Genomic DNA, 11063 nt, shown 5'->3' on the forward strand with positions numbered 1-11063 from the left:
GCGACGTGAGCATCTTCGGATGATTGCGACCGCGCGAAGAATGACAAAGCTCGCGGTGACAGCGAATCGAGCATCCGTCACTCAGCGAAATAATTGCGGCAGTAATGTTGCAAACGTCTCTACCGCGTAATATTTATAGATAAAATGTATATAACTGTTTGTAAAATGTTCTAGAATTTCTCTCAGCCAGTCTTAAACATCTTAGTTGTAATCAATTGAGGCATATTGAAATAAAGCTCGTTTGATAAATGCAAAAATACAAGAGTGCGAAACGTGATTGACCAGTATTTTAATATCTAAATTTTCGTTTTATTATAGATAAGAGAATTAGATCTGATGCAGTTGTCTTAAACGTATGATTAGTAGGTACAATCTTTCGAATATTTGAGATTAAGAAATAATTGTTTGCTCATAAAGGAATGTAATGCATTGGAATGTAATGCTCGGAGAACTTCCTTGACATATTACGTCTCGTTAGATAATGCCATCTTGATCCGACAACGTAAACGTTAAGAAGAGATTTCCACGAAACAAATAGATGTGATTTCGCTAGTGTTGCACAATACAAATGAATCCTAAGGAAGAAGGCACGTATTGCAAACGTTTTCTTTAAACGAGTGTCACTGTCACCGTCTTTTCGCTGTTTCGGTGTTGACAGCGAGATGGAGCAATAATTGTCAATCCGGGACGCGAGTCGAGAAAGCTGGTGTTGCAACATCATTTAACCAAGTCGCTTGGCACAACGGTTACGACTTGGCATTACGCGAGCACGATTCAGCGGTTAGAATCTCCTTGACGATCGACGATTATAAAACGGAATTTGCGCACGTAAGTCGTTTCCTTCCGCCGCGTTCGTTTGCAACGTCTACAATGCATTTGCGAATCGAGATGTTTTGGATGCTTTCGATCACGGTAACCGCAACGTAGCGCTAGTATAATTTTTATAAAGGCAGGGAGGCGGGGAGAAAAAGAGAGGAGAAAGTTACCCTAATTCTTTACCGATGATAGTGATCGAACGGTAAGGAAATACTGTTCTTGCTGTAAGTCGTTTGCGTGATCGGTAAAAAAAAAAGAAAGAAACAAGATGAAGAAGGAGCGTTAACGGGGCGAGACGCTAAGAATGCTTACCGCACGAATTTATGCCGCTATTAGACGGGATTAGAAGATACGGCCGAAGTCGCGGGTAGACGATAAATCCTTCTTTCCTTCCTGTGCCGCCCACGGTGATTCGGTTTAAACGTTAACGACCGACCGAGGAAAACCAAACGCGGTACGGATCTGATCGATCCCGTTCAGTGGTAGCGGTCGCTCCGCGATCGGACGCGCGAGTGGTCGCGGTCGACGCGAAGACCATTACCGACACGCAGTGGTTACGGTCGATGCGCGATGCGCCGCGAGGAATTGACGTAAGAGCTAAAGTGACCTTTCTTCGCTGTCGTTCCGCTCATTGTTGTACTGTTTGAGTCCTCGGATCGTCACTTCCCCCCAACCCCCCCTCGATCGATCACTTTGCATTTTTCTCTTGTTTCAGTCTGTCAAGAAGAATCCTATACGCCGATTAAATGTCTCGCCTCGCGGAACAACAAACAGAGAAGCACGTAACGCCTCTGTATTCATCGTAAACTCTGAAATATTCAACATTCCTTTATTTAATACTTTTCAGAGAGATATTTTTCAGAGAGAAATGTTAGTATTTTTTTGTTTTTTTAGCTAAATACTTGCGAACTATAGGATTCATACTTATCATTTTCGTAGACACTTGTTATTTTCTAAGGTTTTCAAATTTTCGCGCTCTGAGAGCTGAGATAACAAATTCCAGTATCGGTGAAGTACAATAATTTGAGCTCGCCGTACGGGAGCGGAATGTTAACATCGAGAAAGAAGAGCCAGGTGATGAATGGCAAAGTTACCGAGCCAATAAAAATCACAGAGCAAGAGAGACACGTTTGCAGCGCTTGGGGATAGAAAACATTTTCGGATGACACTTCTATTACAGGGGCGCGAGGAATCCGTCCCCGCGGGCAGCAGCGCGAAGGGAAAAGGAAAAGACTGGACCGGGCAGGAAGAAATGAGAGGTGGCAAAGTGGATCCTCGGGAGCGGTACAGTGGTGGATTTGAGAGCACCAGAGGCTTTAAGCTAACAGTCGGGTATCTGTAAATCTATGTATTCCTTCGAGGAAAGATGCTAAATATAGAATATTCAATTAAACTTAAGAGAGAGACAGCGGTAGTAAATTATAGTAAACGTAAACGGACGAATAGCATAAGTTGCACATTTCGAAAAGCAACTTGGTCAACCGCTTGGATTATTTATAGATGAATTCGCCATTGCGCGGAAATCGTTGCTGCTTTCTCCCTCTTTGTCTCTCTCTCTCATTGCGGTTTTTATTCTTATTTTATCCCTCTCTCTCACCGCAGTGCTGGATCTTCCTTTTGCTACCTCTCGTCAGCCGACAGTAAATCTCATGGCACTCGTCTATCGCTCTGAGTCTGAGGCTGTAAAATCTTCACTTTATCTCCCGGACACCAAAACTCGATCGTGTGCTTCCAAATGTTTCGTTCGGATTCACAAGCGGGCTCTCGCGTAAATGCAAAGGGACGAGGTCACGCGAGACCTTTGCTTATTGGTTCGTGAATTGACCTTTGCAATTTCGATTGATCGGCAGCTCCGATAATGGACTAACTGCGATGACGGTTTAATTAAGACGAATATTATTTTCAATTAGAGGGATATTTTCATCCCGGTTACGAAAAGTTAACTTTAATAATTACAAAATTCGGTTTGAATTAAATGACTAGATAATTAAAGTAATAGCTGATAAGTTTATGTAGGCGCTACATTAATTCTGTGCAAATATTTTTAATTCTTGCATTGAATGTTCTTTAATAAATAAATAAAAAAACAGACCTTAATTGCCGTTTTAAAAATGCGTTTTTCTCGACGGAAAAATATCAATAATATAATATTTGCATGGATATAAATAAAGTTTTTCGATTTAAATGCAGCCTGAACATGCACTAAATATGTAAATATCGTTTATAATACAAATTTAATTTGTATACAAAAAAATCAAATTTTAGAAAAAATGTATTACTCGATGTCTACATATACTGCGTGGATGAATATTGATTAGCTATTTATAGAGAAAAAAAAATCTTTCTTTTAATAAATTTAATGACAATGAGCTTAAAGTCACACGAGTTATGCTATTGGTAACGTTTGCAGGAATTGATTTTATCGCAATATGCCGCGAATTATTATACGAAACGATCCGTTTAAATGAAACAAATAGCGCATCTGTAAAATAATTCATTTAATGCAAAAAATAAAAAGAAAAGACTCACCAAGTGCTGTTTGATGAAATTTCCCAACGGAGATAACTTTCGGACGCTGGATCTGAAGTTCTTTCGTCCGTTCTTGACCTGTTGCTCTCTTCCATAAAAACAAAAATACATTGAATTAATTAAATACGCTTTTCTTCTATTCTAATGTTAGAATTCTTGCAATGATCAAATTTTTGCGACAATAGTTAATTAATTTACATTTTGTTTAAAGATTTTTATTTTCTATTCTTCTATATTTTGCTTATTTATTTCATGAAAATAGCGCTTGTTAATCGCCTTTGGATTAAAAAAGAGTTTTTGATATGGAAAGATGCTCAATTTCCAGGAAGTAATATCAGATTCTGTTGAAGTGATATCAAATTCTGTGCCTCGGTGTCACTAGCGATAAATATCAATACATCTCACCTCGATTCTTAAGCAAAGTTACCCCCGGGCTTTCACCCTCACAGGAATCGATGCAAATTTCTCAATGTCTTTCGCGACGCATGAAATAGCGTCTCTACATTTGAATTTCAGACACATAAATGTGCGTGAAATTGACATATAATTGTAGCTATATTTGAATAAATACAAATTTGATTTAAAATGATCTGCTTTGTCAACAAATGTTGCAAAATGGTGGCGACTTTTATTTTATTCTACCGTCAGGATTACTACTTCGCTGCAAATTTTTTTTCTCTTTATGAATTTCCAAGGCTATAATATTACGCAAAAGTATGTAATATCTCTGTAATATTTATCCTAAGATTTTAGTGTTTACCAGAAAAACTACGTCAAATAGCTGCGTCATAACTTTTCGAAGCAATATTCTCGTCAAAGTACTAGCTTGAATATCATGACTTAATTCAGTCCTTGCAAACATTGCCTAGCTCGTAGTAATTAATGCGGTTTTCATCTCACAAAGGAAGGTGTTAACTCAGAAAATGGTAATAGCAGTGCTCGGATTTTAAAATGATGGACGTGCGAGAAAGCGTTCTGTTCGCGGAAACTTCATGACGGAATTCCACAGTTATCCTTCCATGGCTGCTTCTATTTCTTTGCGAGAAGGCGTAAAGCCCAAGAAACCGGAGAAGTCAAAAGAGAGAGAAAGAAACTTGCAAAAGATGAAATGGAAATGTCGGTCACGATGTTTCACGTTTTCAGTCTGCTCGCCAATGCGTGAGACACCGGTATAAAAGTGAACTGTGTTGTCAGCCATGCACATTTCCTTACATTATTCAAAGAAATACTGATTATCACTTTTTCTTTTTTTTCTCGTGTTCTCTGCGGCCGTAGCGAAAAGATTATTAAATAAGCAATAACTGAGATAATGTCATGACAATTCGTGCAAATAGAATAAACAACAATAGAATCTAATTCTTTAGAAGAGTAATTGTATAAATTTTTTTAAAAATTTTTATACAAAAATTATCATTGACGCAAGTGTTTGTTGTAACGTATTGAGTATTTGTGCCATTAATTTTGCAATAGTAAGAAACTATAAATAGTTTATCCATCATGATTAATCGAATTGTTCAGTGAATATCGATTTTCTATATCGCTGTTATATAGGATATATTTTTTATAAATTTTACTAGCAATAAATGTCAAGAACGGACACAAAATACGACTATCAGTAAAATACCGGCGCGGCGAGGAACCCATGTGGAATATCAAAGAATAATGACTCGGAATTGAAGTGAGGCGTTGGCTGAAAAATAAGAGAGGAATACCGATGAGCTTCGGATCCTTTGCACCTCAAATTGTCAAAATAGTTTTGTTTTCTCCTGCTTGTTCCCGAAATCGTGGAACGAATTTCAATAATTGACACAAAAAAATTATCATCGAAGCGATCTCTTAAAAGTTCATGATTTCAGCACTGTAGATGCCATTTTATTTACAATGACAACATTTACTTTACGGTTGGAAAAGCAAGTAAATTTTTCAGTATTTTCTCAGAAAGACGTAATTGTGTATAAGTGTAAAAACAAAGTAAAATAATTCGATTAATTATTAGCACCGTTAAGAATTTTAAGAAACATTTTTGTTATTACACACGTATAAAACACTGGCTAAAGTAAACTAACATCCCACTTTTAGACTTAAAACGTCGGTAAAACCAAAACGAATGGCGAATACGTAACGATGTGCCGCGCGATTTGGACTTTTGTTTCATTGCAACAAACTAGGTAAATTGCTATAGTGGCGGGCTTGATTTACGGATATACAAGCGACGATCCCGTAACTCGTGTTTCGATACCCCGTTGCACGTGCAGCTGCGAAACATATACTTCTCCAGAAAAGCTATTCATTTTGCGCGAACGACGCGTTTGCTGGTAGAAGGAAAGGGAAAACAATAGTTTGAAAGTTGCGCGTACGTGCGAACGAAAGAATTGATTTATTAATCAGCCACGATGAGACCTGAGTAATGTCCGTAGAACAAGTTTCCGAAAATCGAGGAGCGATTAAACTTTTAAAAATAACGCGAACAAAACGCGGATCGCAAAAGGTGTAATGCGATCCAAGCGTTCCAAGTATTTCGAAGAAAATTAACGCGAATTCTTTCACCTCTTTCTCGAATTCGTTCGATCTTCGAGTACATAGCCAAAGTTACTCTTTATCCAATGCTGTGATTTATCGCAGATAGCGGTTTACTGACCTCCTTCTGTCTTCCTGCCCTTCTTTTCAACCGTAATTTATTATCTGCCGACGAAACGATCGCGAAACAATTTATACGTGCGAAAATCAACCGGCGACGTTTTACGATCGTCGTTTTTCTTTCCGTATGCGAAAAAAAACGCAACAAATTTTTAAAATCGATTATACGAGCAATTAATCGTTCGGGCAATATTCCTTTCTTTGTGTCTTTCTTGCGTAAAAAATAATACAAATTTAAAGTTACGGAAGAAAAAAAAAGAAAATGACAATTGTCATTTTGACAATCAATTTTTGAATGGATTCGAATAAATGCGATATTCAATGGAGAAGATAAAAAAAAAAAAAATTTGTAACAAAAAAATTTTTGAAAATTAAATCTTTGAAATCAAGATAGAATATACAATTTTATAAATAATCATTTCGCAAACTTTTTTTGCTTTTAAATACAGGAATCTAGTGCTATAATTAAATCGTTATTAACATCACAATTAACTGTAAGAAATAAGAGAGACGATGACACAGAGGAGCAGAGTAAAAGAAATCAATCGGTCGTACTTACAGTAATTTCGTTTCATTGTCAACCGTATCGACGGCAACTCGACTCAAAGCAGGAAGACTGCTTGCTTCACAAGGTGGATTGCTTAGGTCTGAAACACGAGCGAAAAAAGCTTTTTCAAAGAGACACGTCGAAGTGTATTGCGTCTCGCTTATATGAATATTTCAGTGGAGAATATAAAGCTTAATCTTGTCTGAGGAAAAGGAAGAATATATAATCTTGGGAGGGATTCAGAAAAATTAACCAGCTCGACCCAACTCCATATCTTTATAAAATTTGCGGAAAAGGTTGAGTCTCGTCGCGTATATTTCGCGATGATTAATCATTTTCTAGAAATTAGTCCGACAATTAATTCTAAACTAAATTCTCGAAAAAATTACGGAAGTAAATTTGGACTTGTGTCGTAATGAAAAATATGAACAGAGTAAAAGAAACGTGTAAGGTGTATACAATTTTCATTATATAGTATTGCAAGTTACACAAAAAATAAAAAAAAAGACAGAAAGAAGTGTCAAGCAAATACTTTTTTATACACAAAACTCTTAAAACTTATTCGATATAACAAATTATATGTAAGTTATGTAAATTGTATAGGTAATCAGCAATGGTAATTATTAATATAATCACCTATATTGGAGTGATAGTAATCGCTGTAGCGTCCATAAGGAGGTGCCGACGGATGTGACAGAGTATTCAGCCTTCGTCTGATATTCGTGGCCTGTAAAATAAATACAAACGTCTTATATAAGTCTCGTTTAAAAAATTATTTGTCAGTACAAGTACTTGTACATTTGAAAACGATCGAAAATAACTTGAATAAACTATCATTTTTGTCGTTAATGATTTGTTGCAAACGATCTTATATTAATAAAATTTTCATTATTAAATGAAAATCGGACGTTATATAACTTGATATGCATAGATATATACGCACGTTATTGTATAACATTATTTTAATTATGAATGCAGATATCGCGCCGTATGCTTTGTAAAGCGAGTATGAATTTTCAAACGTGGTTTGTTTCAACCATGCGGGCTATCGCGAATCGTTCTCGTTGCAATTTACGTGCAGTGACATTCTGCGTTACGTTAATGAAAAAAACATTCAATATATGTATATACGTGTATATATATATTTATATTACTTAAAACACACACATTATTTACTTAATATTATATATTTTACACACGCGTATGCGTGATAAATAAGAGGAATAATAAATCAGAGTACAATCCGAGCAACAAGAATAAAACTTAAGTGGCGCCTAGAAGGAGGATTTGCGAAAAAATTCATAAACTTTAACGCCATTCAACAGTCGTCGTCACCATAATTCTTGACGTGGAAGCAAGATGAGTTTTTCGCCAAGTTTTCCGACAGGAAAAAGCGTCTATACGTGGTGCAAGAAAAAATAAAGAAAAACAGAGAAATAAAGAGAAACAGAGAAAAGGGAAGAAAGAGGAAGGATAGAAGAAAAGAGGAGGGGGAGGGGAGAGAAAGAGCGGAAGTCTCATTACGCTTGCAAATTTTTCATTAGCTATCTACGTAAATAACAGCGGATCGTAAAAACCACCCGCTATCTTGTTAAGTACACGATGTTTATTGCTTTTTCGATTAACCGCGCAAAAATTAAATTTTTATTTTGCCATCAGCGACGCTTGATAGTAATTTTACATCGCAAATATCTATTGATGTACCACTAAAGGCTGTCTGCAAATTATTCATTGTCTGTTAATGTACTACTAACGGCTGATTATTCGTGAATATGAACAGATTGACCAAATTACTCATATTGAAATTGTCGATTGTTCGTACAATGGTCGCGCGACGAGAATTAATTCTCAATAAAGAACGACGTAGCAATCGAGGCATTACGGAACTATTTTAGATCAATTAAACAGCCAATTTGTAAATGCTGTTCCACGAGTTAGTGGAAGTTTTGAGACGTTCTCGTTCATTGGATCGCAAAGTCATTTAGTTTATCTCATAAAGGTGTAATGGCTACATTTTCAGAGATCGCACAGCAGCGAGATAATCCGCGAGTCAAGCTGTCAATAAGACAGCGGAAGTTGGCATTGCAAACTGTGTGCACAGAGCGTGCGATTGTATCATGCTGAACGTAAGCACTGGTACGGATGCAAATGGGTTAAACGCTTAGCCGGTTTCGCGTGCAAGATTCAAATCTGATTGTACCTAAAGCCGCACAATTCAGGTGTTTGGATTCCTACAGAACAATAGTCCCGGTTAGAATCCGGCGATATCGTCGGATACGCTTTCCTCGCGAAATCCTGCTTTACTAAAATGTTACGATACGGTTCTCAGCCTCGAATAGGTGGAATTCGGCATTTAAAAAACAGCCGGCGTATTCCATGTTTTCGGAATTTCCACGCTTCCACACTTTTGGTCAATCTCAAATCCGGCATAAATCCGAAATGTACGTTGTGATGACCTACTGCTTCAATTAATTAGACTTTTAATTAAACTCGTTTTAATTAGGCTCAATCTACAAATAAAATAAAAGATTGTATTTATTCGCCAAGAGAGGAGAGGAGGAGGTTAATTACAGTACGCATTCAAACTCTAATTTCACGATACGCTGCTAATTTCCATATAGAATTATGATTTGATAGTCAGAGCTAATCGATAATTTTCGTAGGCAAGAACGCCTCATCACTTAAATTACCATCGGCGTTTTAACCGCCACATAAATCGATAGTCTCGATTCGTTCGTGCACGGCACGGAATCATGCTGGAAGCTTCCGGCTAAACTTTTCCTTACCCCCGTAAAGTTAGCGCCCGTTTTTAGAATTCCGATATAACAGATAGTCTTAACTCGTGAAGGGAATTCTGTCAATTACTTTGAAATTCTGGCAACAAAATGTTAACTTCGTAGATACGTTTCTTTATTCTCAGTAGAATGAAAACTCACAAATAAAAAAATTGACAACAATAACGAGATTAAGTTCAATGAAAATGTCAAGCATGACTAAATGGACTAAATGGACGCAATTTAATAATTCTGATACTCATAAAAGATTAAAAAAACTAAAGAATTTTTATAAGCAAAGTAATATCTGAACCAGGATACAAACTTGGATTCCTCTACATTCCAGGTATCTTAACGATTCGACTACCAAGGCAATTAATTTGTGATGTTACGTATTTTAACTTCAATTAACTGTATTTCAAGACGAATACTGCGCGTATTTCACGTGAACTGAAGATTGTAAAAATTCACAAAAATTATATTTAGTTACCAAGATTCGCTGAAAATATTGGTCCTTTCACCTTTATGTTTAAAAAAATTGAGAAAAAGAGATAGAAAAAAAAAACAGACAGATAATACAAGTCAGAATTTGCTAAAAGTGGAAAATTTTGTTGGGTGATTAGACGATTATATGAAAATATGGCTAGGTTAAATCCCGACGGTACGAAGAGCTGCAGTCCGGTAAAAAGTTGTAAATTAAGCGAGGCTTCTGCGGGGGACGAGAAAGGAAAAAGGAAAAACTCGCGGCGATTAATAGAATACTGGTAAAGATCGGTGGATGAGGCAAATAAAATCTCATTAATCTCTCCGGAGCAAGTTTAACGAGATTTAAGTCTCGGGTAGCATGCCTCTCGTGATTTCCTAAAAGACGATAAGGATCGCGTCTAACTGTTAATTATGATTCGGCGATGATGCGCAAACTATACCAGACAGCGTTGAGATCATCACGCACCTCGCTCTCTCGTTAAACAATCGAATTAATCGCAATTTCTTAATTTGCGAAATGCTCTCGAGAGCTACACGCGACATTTGTGACGTTCGTGAATTTCGCAAATTAACAATTTCCTCAAAACTTCTCCAGAATAACACTCTCGAGAGAAAGAAGTTTCAAAACTCGCTCGCGATGAATTATGTACCTTCCTATAATGATTAGACCAACTTGCTAACGTTCGCATCTCTCTCTCTCTCTCTCTCTCTCTCTCTCTCTCTCTCTCTCTCTCTCGCATAAAATGTATTTTTCAGAAAACAAAAAAATTACAGACTCAGAATTTATAATCGCATATAGTTCCTTCATCTTTTAAAAGATAAATACTCTCTTCCAGATTTGTTTTTTTTAAGAACAGCGAGAGATTCTTACAGGGTACTTTTCCATCAGACTGCGCGTCCTGGTGATCTGGGCTACCTTATCGTCAAAGACCTTCTTTTCGGAAGCACCCGCCCTCTTGCAATCGCCATCGACCTCATCCTCCGCCAGCGAGCTGAGACTGTTGTACCACTGCACGCTGCTGGTCCTGTAGGGCTGCCTCGACGGCTCGTGGCTGCGATGGAGATCCTTGCTGAAGCTCAAGCTACGCCTGATCGGCTGCAGGCCTCGGTTTATCACCGCCGGTAACTCGGCGCTCCCTCTTAGCAGAGCACCGAATTTCCGACGAAACGACCCGCGTCGTTCGAACTTCCCGCTCGAATTTTCCACATCCTTTAACGATGGTTTCTTGACGCTGGAGGACTCTTGAGAGACATTACTTTCTTTAACTTGACGT

The 11063-nt window shown here is 37.4% G+C and overlaps 1 protein-coding gene across 7 annotated transcripts in view; it reads right to left on the bottom strand.

Moving 5' to 3' along the window:
- LOC105195391 (pleckstrin homology domain-containing family G member 5) overlaps positions 1-11063 on the bottom strand; it is a 139922-nt gene that overhangs the window by 82478 nt on the left and 46381 nt on the right. For 5 of the 7 annotated variants that reach the window (XM_011160772.3, XM_026138403.2, XM_011160778.3 and 2 more), the window contains 4 exons: positions 10661-11031; positions 7166-7256; positions 6542-6629; positions 3346-3433 (listed from right to left, as the gene is read on the bottom strand). In XM_011160772.3, coding sequence (XP_011159074.1) covers positions 3346-3433; positions 6542-6629; positions 7166-7256; positions 10661-11031 — 638 coding nt within the window. Of the gene's footprint in view, positions 1-3345; positions 3434-6541; positions 6630-7165; positions 7257-7864; positions 7884-10660; positions 11032-11063 lie in introns of those variants that run through there. The other 2 variants (XM_039458077.1, XM_039458076.1) reach the window with 2 other exon arrangements.

This window comes from Solenopsis invicta, chromosome 15, assembly GCF_016802725.1.
Source record: "Solenopsis invicta isolate M01_SB chromosome 15, UNIL_Sinv_3.0, whole genome shotgun sequence".
Lineage (NCBI taxonomy): Eukaryota > Metazoa > Arthropoda > Insecta > Hymenoptera > Formicidae > Solenopsis > Solenopsis invicta.